At 38.0% G+C, this 19,261-nt stretch overlaps 1 protein-coding gene across 1 annotated transcript in view; it reads right to left on the reverse strand.

Annotated features, from left to right (window-relative positions):
* Nucleotides 1-19,261, reverse strand: part of SVEP1 (sushi, von Willebrand factor type A, EGF and pentraxin domain containing 1) — a 237,981-nt gene that overhangs the window by 185,451 nt on the left and 33,269 nt on the right. Inside the window, exons 2-3 of the mRNA XM_011966393.1 lie at nucleotides 16,667-16,922; nucleotides 12,952-13,128 (exon numbers count right to left, since the gene is read on the reverse strand). Coding sequence (XP_011821783.1) covers nucleotides 12,952-13,128; nucleotides 16,667-16,922 — 433 coding nt within the window. The remainder of the gene's footprint in view (nucleotides 1-12,951; nucleotides 13,129-16,666; nucleotides 16,923-19,261) is intronic.

The following is a 19,261-nucleotide window of genomic DNA, read 5'->3' on the forward strand; positions in this document are numbered from 1 at the left end:
TTTCACTGTGTTAGCCAGGATGGTCTCGATCTCCTGACCTCGTGATCCACCTGCCTCGGCCTCCCAAAGTGCTGGGATTACAGGTGTAAGCCACTGCGCCTGGCCAGAACAGGGTTTCTTAACCCAGTATTATTGATGTTTGTAGCTTATCGGGACTGTGTGGGGCATTGTAGGATGTCTAGCAGCATCCCTGGCTGCTATCCACTGGATAATAGTAGCTCTTTTCAGCTATGACATCAAAAATTTCCTCCAGACATTGCCAAATGTCCGCTGGGGAGGGGGAAAAATTGCTTCCTGTAGAGCAACAGTCCCCAACCTTTTTGGTACCAGGGGCTGGTTTCACGGAAGATAATTTTTCCACTGACTAGGGTACAGGATGGTTTCAGAATGAAACTGTTCCACTTCAGATCATTTGGCATTAGATTCTTATAAGAAGCATGTAAACTAGATGTCTCACACGTGCAGTTCACAATAGGGTTCACTCTCCTATGAGAATCTAATGCTGCCACTGATACGACAGGAGGCAGAGCTCAGGCGGTAAGGTTTACTCACCTGCTGCTCACCTCCTGCTATGCAGCCCTGTTCCTAACAGGTCACAGATCAGTACCAGTCCATGGCCCAGAGGTTGGGAACTCCTGCTGTAGAGAACTACCACTGATGGAGCACAGTAATTTATGCCAATCAGCACTTACTCCATGCCTGGCAATTTAGCAAGCTTTTATTCACATCTTATTTAATGTTCCTCATGAGCCTACTATTAATAATAATACTAATAGTAATAATACTATTAATAATAGGCTCATGAGGAACATTATATAGACTAGGAAACTCATGTCATAGAGATCAAAAACTTCCCAGAAAAACACAGTAAGTGACAGAATCAGGATTCATGCCATTAACTGGTATCAATAACTATATATGATTTGAGCACAGTTGCATAATGACTGAATCATTCACAAACCACATGAAAGGGAATTGAACATCCTTGAATTTTAGTATCCTCAAACCAATCTATTGTGGATATCTGGGGTTACTCTCTCTCTCTGTGTGTGTGTGTGTGTATGTGTGTGTGTGTGTGTGTGTCTGTGTGTGTATTTTGGCACCACCAGCACTTAGCACACTATAAGGCACACCATGTTTTCAATGAGTTCGGAATGATGGGCAATTTGAACAAGCATAGCCTGATTTCCTCTAGCTTGAGCTATCATTTTCAAATTGCTAACACTGCCTATCATCCAAACTTGGCTAATCATGTAACATTTAGTGAACAACAACCCCATGCAGGCCCTGTGGAACCAAACACTGGGAATACTAAACTACAATTTAGAAGCAACTGTTTATTTAAAATATAACCTGGAAATAGCAGCAAAATACTTCTGGATCATTTCTTTGATGGATAATGACTGAGCAATGAGTGCTATGGATGAATTGCAAGTAACAGCATGAACTCTGGGGTCAGAGATCTGGGTCTGCAGGTTAACTTCCACTTTTTTAAACTTTTACTTTAGATTCAGGGGTACATGTGCAAGTTTGTTATATAGGTAAATTCATGTCATGGGGGTTTATTATACAAATTATTTCATCACCCAGGTACTGAGCCTAGTAGCCAATAGTTATTTTTTCTGACCCTCTCCTTCCCCTACCCTCCACCCTCAAGTAGGCCCCAGTATCTATTGTTTCCTTCTTTGTCTTCATGACTTCTCATCATTTAGCTCCCACTTATAAGTGAGAACAGGTGGTGTTTGCTTTTCTGTTCCTGCATTAGTTTGCTCAGGATAATGGCTTCCAACTTCATCTATGTTCCTGCAAAGGACATGATCTCATTCCTTTTATGGCTGCATAGTATTCCATGGTGTACATGCACCACATTTTCTTTATCCAATCTGTCATTGATGGGCATTTAGGTTAACTCCACGTTGTTGTTATTTTGAATAGTGCTGCAATAAACATTTGCATGCATGTGTCTTTATGATAGATTGATTTATATTCCATTGGGTATGTACCCAGCAACAGGATTGCTGGGTCCAGTGGTAGTTCTATTTTTAGCTCTTTGAGGAATCATCACACTGCTTTCCACAATAGTTGAACTAATTTACATTCCCACCCCCAGTGTGTAAGTGTTCCCTTTTCTCAGTAATCTCATCAGTATCTGTTGTTTTTGACTTTTTAATAATAGCTATTCTGACTGGTATGAGGTAATATCTCATTGTGGTTTTGATTTGCATTTCTCTAATGATCTGTGGTATTCAGCATTTTTTCATATGCTCATTGGCTGCATGTATGCCTTTGAAAAGTGTCTGTTCATGTCTTTTGCCCATGTTTTAATGGGGTTGCTTTTTTTCTTGTAAATGTATTTGTAAAAGTTCCTTATAGGTGCTGGATATTAGGCCTTTGTCACATGCAGCATTTGCAAATATTTTCTCCCATCCTGTAGGCTGTCTATTTACTCTGTTGATAGTTTCCTTTGCTGTGCAGAAGCTCTTAAGTTTTATTAGATTCCATTTGACAGTTTTTGCTTTTGTTGAAATTGCTTTTGGTGTCTTTGTCATGAAACCCTTGCCCACTCCTATGTCTGGAATAGTATTGCTTAGGTTGTCTTCCAGGGTTTTTACAGTTTTGGGCTTTACATTTAAGTCTTTAATCTTTCTTGAGTTGAATTTTGTATATGGTGTAAGAAAGGGGTTCAGTTTCAATCTTCTGCATATGGCTAGAAAATTATCCCAGCACAATTTATTGAGAAGGAAGTCCTTTCCCCATATCTTGTTTTCGTTCATTTTGTCAAAGATCAGATGGTTGTGGGTGTGTGACCTTATTTCTGGGCTCTTTATTCTGTTCCATTGGTCTATGTGGTTGCTTTTGTACCAGTACTATGCTATTTTGGTTACTGTAGCCTCATAGTATAGTTTGAAGTTGGGTAACATGATGCCTCCACCTTTTTTCTTTTTTCTTAGGATTGTCTTTGCTATTCTGGATCCTTTTTGGTTCCGTATGAATTTAAAATTGTATTTTCTAGTTCTGTGAAGAATGTTATTGGTAGTTTGATAGGAAAAGGATTGAATCTGTAAATTGCTTCGGGAGGTATGGCCATAGTAATAATACTGATTCTTCCTATCTATGAGCATGTAATGTTTTCCCATTTGTTTGTGTCATCTCTGATTTCTTTGAGCAGTGTGTTGTCATTCTCATTGTGGAGATCTTTCACCTCCCTGGTTAGCCGTATTCCTAGGTATTTTATTCTTTTTGTGGCAATTGTGAAATTACATTCCTGATTTTTGTACATTGATTTTGTATTCTGAAACTTTGCTGGAGTTGTTTATCAGCTGAATGAGTTTTTGGGCAGAGACTATAGGATTTTCTAGATATAGAATCATGATATCTGCAAATAGAGATAGTTTGACTTCCTCTCTTCCTATTTGGATGCTCTTTATTTCTTTCTGTTGCCTGAATGCTCTGGTCAGGACTTCCAATACTATGTTTAATAGGAGTGGTGAGAGAAAGCATCCTTGTCTTAAGCCAGTTTTCAAGTATTTTCCCCATTCAGCATGATGCTGGCTGTGGATATATCATAGATGGCTCTTATTACTTTGAGGTATGCTTCTTCAATACCAAGTTTATTAAGAGTTTTTAACATGAAGGAATGTTGAATTTCATCAAAAGCCTTTTCTGCATCTATTGAGATAATCATGTGGTTTTTGTCTTTAATTCTGTTTATGTGATGAGTAACATTTATTGATTTGCTTTTGTTGAACCAAACTTGCATCCCAGGGATGAAGCCTACTTGGTCACAGTGAATTCTACCTCTTTATAGTTGAATGACATTAGAAAAACTACTTAAATTATTCAAAACTGTTTCCTCTTCTGCAAATGCGAAATGCATGTAAGGCAAAGACTTCGCAAGTGGCATGTGAATGTTACATGCATCATTTTAAAAGAACCAATTTCCAGAACCTCAACATAAATATATAACTAAATTAGTATGCTGGAGAAAGTATCTATGACACCTTTTCACAATTGCCTGTCTTTCATTTTTCAAAATAAATGTGTACTTCTCACCCCTTCAAATCTTACTAGATTACATTGCCCCGAGGTGAAAAATCTTCATCATGATTCAAAATCTTGACATTTGGAAACCCTTCTTTAATCAAGAAATAATAAGCAGGGTCTTTCTTTAAGAAGCTTTTCTTAACTACAGGCACTGTTTTACAGCATATCTCCAGAACTTATTCATCTTGCATGACTAAAACTAACAGATAGTCATTTAACAAGTCCTAGTAAAGTATTTTTGGAGGGCATCCCAGAAATTGAGAAACTGAATGATTGTAATGATTGTGTAACAACTCCTTTTGCATGTCCAAATGTTTCAAATACTTCGATTTCAATAAAGATGTAAAGGACCTAAGGGACTTGTAAGCTAATAAATCATTTACGATACTTTTTTGATGATAGATAACTGATGTTATTTTTGGCATGCAATGCAGGAGGAACTCCAAGAATTGAGTGACATCAATTTAATACAACTTATTCAAGTCCCATGTACATACTCATATGAAGAAGGTTTTCAGCACTAAAATCCATAAAAGTGAAAAAAGGAAACAAAATTGATGTTGTATGCTCTCTTAACCTAACAATGAATAATACAAATCCATGGACATATGAACTAATTAACAATGCATCTTATTAAGAGATGAATTTTCAACAGTATTTTTATGTGTAAGAAAGTATCAAAATGTATAACATGCATGACAAATTATATACAAATAGCAATTATGATAATAACTCAGTCTAGTAGCAACTTTGGTCACAGAACATTTAAAAATTAATTTCAATTTTTATCCACAATTTTTGTAGTAGAAAAGTACAATTCTGTGATCAACAGAAGGCCTTGGAAAAAAATATATTGCATTAGAATAGAATCATGTAGTGGAAGCAGAATAGAAGAGGACTAAAATAAGAAGCCACCAAAATTTCTGTAATGAAAAAGGTGCTTGTTAACAAATGGATACTAAAAACATTTGCGATAATATTTAGATTTTAGTGGGTATATTTGAAACTGATACAATGATTTTATTTTAAAATGTCAATACAGTATTATGAATTACCATCTTTTAAAGTCTTGACAAAAAAATTTAGATAGCCATTTAAAAATCAACGAGGGATTCGTAAATTTTCCTTTTTTTGGGGTTAAATGAGCAACAGTGTTTGAAGATCATGATTCAGTTAGTAGATGTTAAATGTTTTCCCTTTGTTCACATATCATTTGTATTGGAGAGAGTATCTTATAATGGGGCTAGGGAAAGGAAGAAGAGAAAGATAAGATCTTATAACAATAAGCAGATATTGATCACAATCCTTATCTTGAGAATTATTGGCTACTGTCTACATTTTTTGAGTGTTTCTAAGGAACACAACACACTGACTTTGGGGGTTTGTGATGCTTCACACCAATAGTCTAATTTCATGTGTGTTACAATCATGATAGACTGGAAAATGCACTATCAGGGCTGAATACCTATCTCATTCAAAAGAAAATGGAACAAACTAGCCTAATTTAGGCAACAGTTACAAATTCTCCAGCTTAAGTTGATGGAACCAGTGTCAACATGCTAGCAATATTCCTTCATAAAAAGCAAATGGGAATACATTGTACAAATTCCTTATACCTTACAAATCCATTATTACGTACCACTGAGGATATTTTGGGGGGAAAATCAGCCAAACTCTGCTTACAGAACAAGATTTCCAAATGTTTTGGTTTTCATTCAAGAATTTCTAGAGCTCATTGTCCTCTCTCTTTCCAAATAAATGATATAATATTTACACAGGAAAATGTGTGTATGTGTGCAGGGTAGGGGTGGGGATTTGTGTGCATATATTTACATGTATAATAAGATACTCCCAAATAAATATTCCAGTGTTTCTATTTCGAAAGTGTTTCCTCCTTGTATGAAAATAATATAGCTGGAGCTTTGGCTCAAGTTATCTGGCCCTCAGCCTTGGCCTCTATCCAGCTATAATGTTCAATCTGCCAATCATGCCTAACTCATTGAAATATAGTCAATCTCTGCAAAAGAGCACTGTCCTCAAGATGCCTGTTGTCTCTATACTTTGTGTCTCTCAAATTCCTCCAGGGGAAATTCGGAAATCCAAGCAACTGCTTGGATTTACAAGAGTTCACCGACTACTCTCAATGTGATTTGATGATCTGTGCATCTTAAAATGACTAATCTAGGAAAGCAACCACATGGTTTATTTGATTTGTTGTTAGCAAAGGTTAATCAAATGTAAATATTTTGGTTTTAAATAAATTAAAAGCATTTTTAAAATTTCTTACCTAGCACCTTTGTGCTAGGAATCTTGTGGTGCTCAAGGCAAATGTGAAAATCTTGCAATTGCCTAAGATTTCAGTAGTGAGTTCTGTTCCATTTAAAATTCGGATATTAAAGTTTGCTTCTTACTGACATCCTTTTTCTTGAGCACTTACTTATTACGGGCTCTGAAGACAAGCAGTGGGGACACCAAATGAATTAGAAAGTCACTGCCTGTTAGCAACATTTATGAAGTAGGAACAAAGACAATAGCTAGGTGTGATGGGAAAGGGAGCTAGAAAAAGCATGAAGAAAGATCCAAGGAATGAAATAGCGTAAGAGCTGCAGAAAACTAGAACTAGTTCAAGCTCTCAGCTCAAAGAATAAAGGAGAGGTCAAGTCATGCAAAGCCTTTATACCATGCAAAGGAGCCTGAACTTTATTGTATGAGTGGGTCATAATTCAAAAACATTAAATAGAGTACAGTATGACCAGATTTAAATTTTATATAACTCATTCTGCTCTTTTCTTTCTGAGTATTATGTTGAACAATATGAAGATGCTACTTTGAAAGTTTAAAATGATCAAATATTGATAATAAATATTGATGATATTATAAGGGACAAACTAATACTTAATAGATTTTGAAAGTATATATATAAATATTTAAATATACATATAAACGTATTTAAATTTAAATACATATTTAAATAAAAAATGCTTCATGAATTTGCTAGTCACCCTTGCAAGAGGGGCCATGCTAATTTTCCCTGTATCATTCCAGTTTTAGCATATCTGCTGCCAATGCAAGCATAAAAATTATATTCTTAATTGTGAGTCTGTTTGTTAAATTTCTATCCCTGTGGTTAGACTACAGATTGTGCAGCCAGAAAACTCGCGCTCATATCCCAGCTTTATTAGCTGTATGACCCCTGGACAAATTGCTTAAGTTCTCAGACTTTTAGTTACCTTATCTATAAATGAAAAAATACTCCAGAGAGTTATTGTAAAGATTATGTGAGTTAATATAATCAATGCTTAGAAAACTGTCTGGCATATAGTAAGCACTATTTAATATTAGCTACTACTATTATTAATATCAGTTATTGCTATCATCATCATCATCCTCATCCTCAGTATCCAAATGCCTAGGTGAAAGATAAAGGATGAAGAAAGTCATACTAGTAACAGAAGTAGAAATGTAAGTAACACCTTCTTTTCATTAGATCCACAGTTTTGCAATACTATTCCCTTAGCTGAAGTTTAATAACTAAACCCAGAATAATATTTTCTCCATCCTCTAAATCTAATTACGTGGTGTTAAAATACCAGACCTGCATTCCTGAATCATCCAAAATATTTGCAGTAAATGAAACTGAGTTATGTACGGTGTTCTTTTTAAAGAAAACACAGCAAAATACCAACACTTTTGTGAAACATTGATTGATTTACCACAAGAAAAGTATTGATATCCAGTATTCCTGTTTTTCTCCATTTCTGGTTTCTTAAGGAGTAATGTAACATCAAGATAAAAGAACAAGAACGACAAGACCACCAGATAAAAGCACATGATTAATCTGAAACTAATTCATTGAAGTTTTGAGTCAAGAGAAATTATAAACCAGTTCAAATATATCATGTATTATAAAACCGAACTCTTTGACAGACTATTACTTGTCAGTGATTTCTAACAAGTACCTCTAACAAGGACTTGTATTCAAGTTAAGATTTTCATGACATGGAACAGATCTACAATTATTATAATCTTTTTTGTGCATCAGGATCTTCTCCATGAAGTAGCTGCTAACTGTGACAGTGGCATTCATTTCAAGGGAAGCCACTGCCTCGGCCACAGATTTGAGAGGTCATTATTAGAAGACAAAGTTAACCCAGACCACCAATCTCCCAGAACAACGAGAAAGAAAGAGAAGACCACAGTAATATCATGATGGTCAGCTTTCTTTGGTCTCAAGGGTACCCTGTGAGATAGCCTTGGCCTGGAAATTGGGAGACCTTAATTCTACTTCAGCTCTGTCACAAATTTACTATATGATGATGGGATGGGATTTCCTCATCTTTCGAACGAATGATGGGGAAAAACCCTTATGGCCATTTCTAATATTCTACTTGTCCGTGAAACTAACAAATATAACTCGTCTCAGCATCTGTCCTTATCCTAATCAAGGCAAATAACCTCTACTTTTTGTCTTAATTTATTATTATTTTTTAAACTTGTCATTGACTTGAAGCTTAATAACGTCTGCTTTCTTCAACATTCTATGGCACATTATTCCTCTGCTTTCTCCCATCTAACAGTCTTGCTTTTCACTGGATACTCATCAGATTAAAAGTGTATTCCACCTTTAGCAGGTGCAAGAGCTCTTTGCTAGGTGCAAGGCCTGTGCACCAGCATGCACTGATGAATGCATAGCATAATACTCCTAGTCTAGCCTAGAACAGAATTCATAAGATATATGGTTGTCACTTACTTCATACTTGAAGTAATTATCTTAATGCTCATTCATTAGCTTTCTCATGACATTTATATTATCTCAAAATAATGGTTAATAATAAAATCCACCCCTGGTTGAGAACTGATATGCCACATACCATCCTATGTATTCTAAGTATATTCTCTATTAACCCAACCAGTTTTGCATACACATACACACATAAAATCTATATACATATCTACATACATCTATATACATAGATATCTACATATTACATTGACATATATCTATGTCCATAGACATGCATATATATGCATGTATACATGTACAAAATTATACTATAATTTAAGCCCATTTTACAGAAAAACTCAGAACAGAAGAAATTAAGTTGCTCATAGCCATGTGGTTTGTAATTGGCAGAGGTTGAATTTAAGCCAGCTCTGTCTGTGTTGTGAAACATTTTGAACACAGTTCAGTGTCCGTTGTCTCTGAGAAGCAATGTATATAAGATGTTATTTTCAAACATGGGGGAAAACAGCAGTGTGATATCTTGAAAATAATATAGGACTTAGAGAAAAGTGTCTGGGGTTCTTCCCGGGGTTCTGCTGATGGTTGGATGTGTTATCTTGAGCAACATACTCATCTTTCCTGAGGCCTCAATTTCCTCTTGTAGAATGAGGGGTTTAGAGCAGATAATCTCTAGGGTTACTTCTGGATCTAAAAAGGAATGATTTCCTTCTGAAAGGCATTGTTTCTGCAATGAGGATAAATACTCAGAATTCCAACTATTCAGAATGAAATTTAACGTCCTCTCCTTAAGTAATAAAACAGCTATGGTCTAGTCATCCTTCAGATCTCAGCTGTCTAATTTGAAACTTCTGTGTCATCTGTTCTTCATACTATGGGCATTTTAAAATAAAATTTAATAACACATAACATTATTAGCAATTACAAACTGATTTTTGCAGTAGACTGTAAGTCCCAAGAAGGGAGTGACCATATCTGTCTGCTCACTATTAAATACCTACCTCATGCCTAGCAGCAGACTTGGTGTAGAGAACATCCTCAACATTTATTTACCAAATGGATTTTAAAGGGGCTCGCTGCTTCCAGGTTTTTGGTCCTGGATGACGTATAGCTAAGATTTCTTTCTGCCTTTCTGAAAGGAGAGTCTGGTCATGAGTCCTTCATGCCATAGGAATGATATAATTTCTTTTCTCTTAGCTCCTACTATTCCAGAGAAGCCAGTGATCAGTACTGCCTCCTACAGCTACACAAAGACACAGGCACCTCTTGGAGTTCCAGTTCCACTTTTCCTAATCTCTTAGAAATATTGAAGATGACCGTATGAAAATTTGTGTTGATGCAACTCTATATAATTTAAATCTTGTATGTAAGAAAGCATCACTGAGTACCAGTAAGCTAAGGCTTACTAATTTAAGGGCAGGGATGGATAAACTAATCCTTATGTGCCTGGTGTTCTTGGCTAGAACCAACAGCAGAAGTCCTCCAATCCCTTCTACTGATGCACTAATGACAGGCCCACCCAACTACGTACATTTCACGGACTGCTGCGCCTTTCATCCTGTAATGTGTTACTGGTAGTAGACAAGGCTACTTGGGTAACTGGGGGCAGTGGTTTTGTGAACTGCCCCTTCTTTCTTCCTGCTGCTTGTCCCCTGGGATGCAAAGTTCTAGTGCTGTGGAACAGCAAGAGACACAGCACAGAGTGGCTGAGGCTGTAGGCAGCCACAGGCCAGTGGCTGGCTGGCAAGGAGTAGTTCAGTCTAGGACCACACGGAAAGCAGACATGCTGACTACAGCATCCAGCAAGGAAAATGAGCTCTTCTGCCTGGGTTTGGTGGGCTAGGATGGGGGAGTAAGGAAGGGGGGTTGGAGAGAGTGCCAAGCTGGGCTGTTGATGAGAGTGTGGGAAGATTCAAAGGGAAGGAAAAACAAGGGGAGGCACTTTGCCAACTCAGAGGCAGTTGAGCTGATCCCCTCCCAACCCCCCAACCTTTTTCTGCTTAAGTGAGAAATTCTGCTGGGTGGGGTGGGAGCAGGGCCAAGAAAGGAGTGATTCTGCTGGGTGAGCATGGATGGTTGGACCCAGGAAGGAGGTTTCTGCCAGCTGGGATCAAGGCCAGAGGAAGCAGGAAAAATTAAGGGAAAGGAGATGAGAGGCAACAAGAATAAAAAAGAGTAAAAGAAAGACACAAGAGGAAATGTCCCAAGGGAAGAGGGAAAGAAGAAGGAAAAAAGAAAGGAGAAAAGAAGAGAGAACCTTTCAGACAGAGAAACTCATTTCTGTGTGGAGAGCAGACCCATCTACAAAATGCCAGAATAAAATAATGTTCACATGAAACAAGCAATGAATGACCACATGGTACAAAATACAGGAAACCTAGCTTTCCTAAATTTTCCTTGTGGGTGTTAATTTCCATGGGAATACAGTTTTCCTAAACAGCAAATCATGAAAGAACTGCAAACTATAAACAAAAGTTGCTCTTTAGGTAAAAAAAGATCCAACAAATGCTATTCAACACAGAAAAACTATGTACTACTTCAAAATATTAGATTTTCTTAAAATATAATATAGAGCACAAGATTCCTAAGTTTCTCTTCTTGCCTCTCTAATAAGATATAAAAATATAAAGATCTTCTTATAAGAAAACCTAGAGAGGGAAAAATTACAAATGTCAATGAAGTAAATTCCATTCATTATTATTTTTTAATTGATGTATAGTAACTATCCATATGCATAGGGTACAGTATATTTTAAAAATATGTATATAATATGTAATGGTCATATTATGACAATTACCATATCTGTCACCTCAATTATCATTTCTTTGTGTTGGGAACATTCGAAATCCTCTCTTCCAGCTATTTGAAGATGTACAATAAATTATTGTTAACTATAGTCATCCTACAGTGTTACAGAACATTATAACTTATTTCTCCTATCTAGTAGTAATTTTGTATCTTTTACCCAACGTCTCTCCATCCCCCATACCTCCTACCATTCCCAGCCTCTAGTAAGCACTCTTTTCTTTTCTACTTCTGTGAGATCAACTCTTAAAAATTTCCACATATGAGTGAGAACATGTGGTATTTGTCTTTCTGTGCCTCACTTATTTCACTTAACCACTCCAGACTCATCCATGTTGCCAAGAATGACAGGATTTCATTCTTTTTTTATGGCTGAGTAGTCTTCCATTGTGTATACAGACCACATTGTCTTTATCTGTTCTTCCATTGAATAGACCCTGAGGTTGATTCTGTATCTTGGCTATTGTGAATAGTGGTACAAGAAACATGGATGTGCAGATGTCTCTTTGACATACTGATTTCCTTTGCTTTGAATATCTGCCCAGTAGTGGGATTGCTGGATCATATGGTAGTTCTCTTTTTAATTTTTTGAGGAACCTCCATATTGTTTTCCATAATGGCTATGCTAATTCACATTCCCACCAACAGTGTTTAAGAGTTCCTCTTTCTCTCCATCCTTGCCATCATTTGTAATTTTCTGTCTTTTTGATAATAGCCATTCCAATTCCATTTCGAAGTGATGGCAGTTTTAGAACTTTCTGATGCACTTTGGTGGAGGCTCCTGAAGAGTTTAAAAAGCCATCAAGTGAACGATGCAATTTTTTTTGTGACAATCTTGCCAGTTACATGTGGCATGGTGGCAAGAATTCCACTGGTTTTGATCTCATAGAGACACTGAGGCATATTTTGGTTTATGTGCCTAGAGGACAGATTTGGCTGTTTTATTAGACTAATTACAAAGACTTCAAATCTTTCTCCTCCCAGTTCTGAACCTAGGCTTCAAGGGGCCTTACAAGCCTCTATTCTTCTTCTTGGAACCCTGCCGTCCCCACCTGAACAAGCCTGGGCTAGTCTGATGGAGCATAAAGGACAGCCTTGTTGTCCTAGACAAAGCCATTTTAGATCAGACTATTGTCAGACACCCAAACACATAAGAGAATCCAGCTGAGATCAGCCAGCAGCCTACTCACCTCACCACTGACAGCAAATAAATGAGTCAGCACAGCTGAAGCCCCAAGAGCTGCCCCACTGACCCCACACACTTATGAGCAATAACAAGCATGTATTCCTTACAGCCATTGCATTTTAGAATCATTTGTCACACAGCAACACACACTGTTATACATAGACTAGAGACTCACCTGTGCATTCATACTGCAGACCTTTCCCGTAATACCCCTTTTCACAGATGCACTCAAAATGGCCTGTGTGTGTCCCACACTTGCAGCTTGCCATTCGGTCACAGCAGTCCTTGCCTTCGTCACAAAGATAGGAGCAGTGGACCATGTCATCTTGAATAAAACTCCCAGAAGGTAAATCTACAAATAACATGACAGAGGGCGATAAAAAAATGCATCACAGTTGAATGTTACATTCTCTAGTCATTAAAATTTAAGTGCAAGCTGGAGAAAATATCTTTCCATATCCGTCTAATTCCCAACTGCTTCCTGCTCCCACCCAAATACGAATGTGTGTTATTTCTACTAGCGCACTCTGGGAATTCATTGCAGCCAGTTAAGTTATTCCAGTCTGGGACCTCATCATAAGTTCTCAAGGCCATGCAGGGTCAGGCAGAAATTAAGTACTTTAGTGAGGAATCTCCAGATGCTGCAGGAAGCAGTGCAGTCGGTTCTGCAGGTCATTCCCCCGGCTTCCAAAGCAGCGGCATTCCACTGCCTCTGGGTGAGGTCAGGCCCCAGCAACCAGATTCCCCAAATCCTTGTTCCAATGAGAAACAAAGCCACCATCCTGATCACTGCACAAAGATGTTAATTGTGAGCCACCAACTTCGGAATAAACACCATCACTTCTATGGTATTTGAGTAGGTAAATAAAGACCATTCTTATTACTTGAGCTGTGCTCTGAAGTGAGGCATCCTGGAAATGCAGTAACTCAGGCAGACCTGTTTAGAAAGTGACTCGACAGGGTGGGGTAAGGTTGAATATGATTGACCCAGAATGGATGGCCTAAAATCAGACAAACAGTATGTCCTTTATTCTTTTCAAGAAGTTTGAAAGTTGTAGACTAAATTCCAATACTAGGTCCATCGGGCTCTAAGCCCAGATATGATGGGCTCATAGTAGGAATTTAAGTGAAGTTCCAGCAAGACACATGGGCTGCAATTGGACACCTGGGAAGGAGATTGGTGGTAAACTCAAATATAGAACATCTGTCTCATCTAGATAGGGGCAAAGCAAAGGGAAGACTACAGCCCCAACGGAAAGAACCCAGGGCAACCAGGTACCCCGGTGAGCTCCTTCCAATAGACTGTGGTGTAGGTAAAAGATCTGTAACACAGGCCCCCAGGACTTAGCTCTGAGACACTGGACTACAGGTTTCTTTGGCAGTAAAGCAAGTCAGGGAGCAAGGAAAACCTAGTTGTCCAACCTAGGTAACATAGTGAGACCCTGTCTCTACAAAAACAATAACAATTAAAAAAAATTAGCTGGGCATGGTGGTACACGCCTGTTGTCCCAGATACTTGGAAGACTGAGGTGGAGGATCCCTTGAGCCTGGGAGGTGGAGGCTGCAGTGAGCTGTGATCACACCACTGCACTACAGCCTGTGTGACAGAATGAGACCCTGTCTCAAAAAGGGTGAGAAGAGAAAAACATAGCTGTCAAGACTAGTGTACTAGTATTCAGGTCTGAAAGGGAGATAAGTGGAGGAGGTACAAACGGGGAAAGTTATTATTCTATAACCTATGTCTATTGAGAATGGCCAGAAACATGAACAGTAGTGAAACCCAAAGTGGATCCATCAAAATTGAAAGTAGCTACAGAGAACACAGAGGCAGGGGAAACGAGGCTCATTTCCTTTCATCTGATCATGTCTTTCCAGTAAAAACAGGGTTTTACTTACTAAACCTAGAAACTCAACTAAAGTATTACACATTTTAGATATTAGTTTAGTGTAATAAATGTGGTGTCTTCTAAAACCTTATTGCATTATGGCAACCAAAACCCTTTCGTTGTTGACCCTAGTTTTCTGGGTCAACTTCCATCAGGACAGAAGTCCCCAGTCCTAGAAGACAGAGGGACGACAGGAGTTGAAATTTGTTGATAGCACTCATAATTTCATAATCCCATCTGGCAACACCCACTATCTCCAACTGCAACCCCCCTGTTTTCCCACTTAACATATCACTTTCCTTGGAGAAAAGGAGAAACAAAGGTAGTCAGTTACTGAACTTCTCCTGTGTGCTAGATACTATATTGGTGATGTTGTAAATATTTTATTTAATCCTCCTGAAAACCTCTGTGATACATATAATAATATTTTCCATTCTTAATGGAGAGAAAATTGAAGTTCATAGTTGTTAAATAAATTGCCTAGGGTAATTAATAACAAATAATAATTTATGTTAATAAATAATAAATATCAGTAAGAGTAGACGGTTTATTGAGTGCTGAGTATAATAAGCCATCAGGAACTTTCTCATCACTTTATATGTATTAACCCATTTAATCCTTGTAATAATTCTATGAAGTAGGTACTATTCTCATTTCCTATTCTATTTACAAGAAACCTAAGGAATATAAAAGATAAATGATATGTAAAAACAAAACAAACAAAAAAACAAAAAAAACTCAGCTAGTAGGTAACAAAATTGGGATTTAAATCCAGACATTCTGGATTTTTAAGGCTTAGTTGTTAAAAATTAGATTTCATTAAGTTGCAGTCCCAGAACTTAAATCCAAACCTGTTTAAACCCAAATCCATACTTTATTTCCCATACTCAGTTTCTTGCTGCTTCTAAGCCCTGTCCTAAGTCCTTACTCACTTCACTAAAATCCTAGCCTCCAAAAACTTTGGCCAGCATCATCCCTCAGAGAGATCAATCTTTTTTGCTTTAAGCATGGTGACTCATGTCTATAATTCCAGCACTTTGGGAGGCCCAGGTGGGAGAACTGCTTGAGCCCAGGAGTTTGAGACCAGCCTGAGCAACATAGCAAGACACCATTTTTATTACTTTTTTTTTTTTTAAAGAAACTCCAGTAGAGCTAACCTACCTATTATGAACATCACTGATTTCCTAGAACTCATGTTGCCATGGTTTCCCCCTCAAACCGATTCTTTAACATGGATACCTGCAAGGATCAAGCCGAATTTGCCACATCACTTTAATCTGAGGCTAGATTTTCTGTGATCTCTTCCTAGTCTGTGTTTTCTTCTCCTAGCTCACTAAGACATAAACCTATATTCTAATAGGAAGTTTAGCTTAAATTACATAGCTAACTTAATATAATGTATAATTATGATATAAGTGATAAATTAAAATTTATAATTAAATTATGAGTGATGCACAAAAAGCTCTAATAATGATGCATTTGCTGATTTTCTTCCCTTTTAGGGTTAATGCTCTTAAGTTTTTACATAAGCATATTTATCTTCAAATTGTCAGGGCAAGAAGTACGTGTTAAGTATTTATTGTTCCTATATCTTCATGTGTATTTCTGGAAACATTCTGGTGAGTTTCACTGAGCATGTCTCTGAATGTTTACTTCCTCTGTCCAGATAACTGTAAAGAGATCTAAGTCAAGGCTTCCCACTCTGTGTGTGGCCTCAAAACACACCTAAATTATTCCATTGATTCTAAGGTGGGAGCACATGGATATTTTAGTGAAAACACATAACAGCTGCTAAGAAAAAAGCAAAAGGACCTCTCTTGTTGCAAGGTCAGAATGTCATCTCTGTGAAGTTTAGCACATATCACGATGCCCAAAGGACACATGGGCATCATATTCAGCAAAGACCTTGTGAGGGTTTGATATTACCCTCCTGTGGGTTTCAAGCAGTGAGGGAAGGAAACCTCATTTAAAAGTACCTTTGTGATGCCATTAGGTTTCCATTACCTTCATGCAATGCTCGGCGAGCTAAAGCCTCAAATTCTTCAAAACTGTGTAGCAGGTAACAGTGCTCCTCCTTTGGGGCGGAAGCCATGTCATTCAGCTCTCGAATGTTCCCTTGCCATATGCCAAAAGTGAAGATCTCCACTCCTGAATCTCGCAGTGATGCCGCAATTGGTCTAGGGTCTCCCCCATTGGAATATCCATCAGTAATGAGAAATACAACTTTTGTTGAGTTTTCTCTAGCATGAAGAAGAATTTGCTGTAATGAAATGGGGAAAGTTAGTATGAATTTGTACTGTCTTGCCCTACTGTGTGCTTCTCTTCTTATGTAAGGCAGTACTTGCAAAGATCGTCAGTATTTCACAGGCATGAGGGATGGAAGCCCTAGTCAGAGACTAAAACAGAAATAGGCCCTGATGAGAGCCTACAATGGTCTTCTCACAGAGCCACAACAAACCTCAAAAGCATTTAAAAACTATCATCATCATCATCATCACTGCTGATGGAGCTTGCTAATGAAGTACAACAAACACTTATGGAATGAATTTTTAATCAATATTATCACTTAGTATTACATGATTTTTATTGATTCTCAGGCTCTCAAAATATGAACCAAATCTGAGTCCAAATTCCACAAATTATCTATCTATCTATCTATCTATCTATCTATCTATCTATCTATCTATATCTATCTATCTATCTATCTATCTATCTGTATCCAAACCACTGCACAATCATACGCTAAAATCCTAATGGGAAGGAAATTTAACAGAACATGTCTTTTCCAGAGTCAATAATGGCTGACCTGTTTCCTATATTTGTTTTTCCACTGCTCCTCCAAAAAACGTAGAATTGATTCAATACTTCGTCTTTTTGGACCACCCAGTACTAGCATAAAAACAGCTAGTTTTGGTGGTATCCAGAAATACTGATTCACTAAATCTGACACTGGGACTTTATTATTTTAGGACAAGTGAATTCTGTTTTACAATGATATATGCTCTTCCTTCTCTACAGATAGAATTTTTAGAAAATGAAAACTTTTAAAAGACATTTATATATTGCCATTGATGCTTTGTAACACCAGACCATAAAGGCACAAGAACTCCAGTGGTGAATCTGACATTTAATTCAATTTGCTGTTGTTGCTTTTCACTACAGATGGGTAGAAAAGATAAAGAAGCGGCCGGGCGCGGTGGCTCACGCCTGTAATCCCAGCACTTTGGGAGGCCGAGGCGGGCGGATCACGAGGTCAGGACATCGAGACCATCCTGGCTAACACAGTGAAACCCCGTCTCTACTAAAGAATACAAAAAATTAGCCGGGCGTAGTGGCGAGCGCCTATAGTCCCAGCTGCTCGGGAGGCTGAGGCAGGAGAATGGCGTGAACCCAGGAGGTGGAGGTTGCAGTGAGCCGAGATTGTGCCACTGCACCCCAGCCTGGGCGACAGACCAAGACTCCGTCTCAAAAAAAAAAAAAAAAAAAAAAAGAAAGAAAAGATAAAGAAGCACCAGGGTATATTTTCTGGTAAGTTCTTAGAAAAAATTCCCGTTAAAAAATAAATTTTTAAAAAAGAACTTAATGTTTATTAAGCAAGAATTCAATAAACACTGCATGTTTTTCAGAAGGTAGGCAGGAAGAGTGACAGTTGCATCCTACGTTGTGTTAAAGTGAAAAGCAGATACTGTGATTTTTTTAAATGTTTGATACAATTCACTTTAGGGTGCAGACTCACTATAAGATCCAGATTCTCAGACTATGAGATTCATGTCTGTAGAAAGCAATCTTCATTAGTATATAATCAGTGGGTATTCATTGCAATTCAATAATTATTACCTAAATTTAGTTAGTGTTTGTGAATCAAAGCTAAAGCTGTTAAACCTGAATTTAAGGAAAATTAAGCGAAACTAACAATGCCTCCAGAAATATCTGGAAAGCCAGCAGTTAGAGAAGGGGTATTCAAACACTTCACCACACTCCTTCTCAAAAACCAAATGAGATCAAGGAAAATCACACAGATGGGACCACACCAAAGACAGGCACAGAGGGTGGCTTCTGCGACAGAATAGCATTCGGGACATTACCGGAGACATTCCCCAAATACTCACACCAAGGGGCCCAATCAACACTCTTGAAATTCTTGGCTCTTAAAGTTTAAAAAGCTGCCCTCTTGATGAATGACAGGAAGATCTGGAATGAATGCTTGGTAAGTGTGAAATTTTTCCACACTCTAGAGAAGAAAAAACCTCTGAGGAGAGGAAGAGGGAAAGAGTTAGGGGAGAGTGAGAAATGTGAGATGTTGCTGTGAGACCCTGAACTCTCCACACTCTCTCCATACCCCTAACTCTGTCACAGAAGAAGAGATGATTGACAAGCCTCCCTTTAGGCACAGAGGTCCCCAGGTCCTCTTTCCATCTGGATATCTGGGATGGTGGTATATCCCAAAGAAGTGCCCTTGGTCCCAATGACGGGACAATAGAGCAGTGGTACCCAACCATTTGTTTTTTTTTTTTTTTTTTTTTTTTGAGTCAGAGTCTCAATCTGTCGCCCAGGCTGGAGTGCAGTGGTGTGATCTTGGCTCACTGAAACCTCTGCCTC

The sequence above is a fragment of the Mandrillus leucophaeus genome, unplaced genomic scaffold (assembly GCF_000951045.1).
Source record: "Mandrillus leucophaeus isolate KB7577 unplaced genomic scaffold, Mleu.le_1.0 Scaffold76, whole genome shotgun sequence".
NCBI lineage: Eukaryota > Metazoa > Chordata > Mammalia > Primates > Cercopithecidae > Mandrillus > Mandrillus leucophaeus.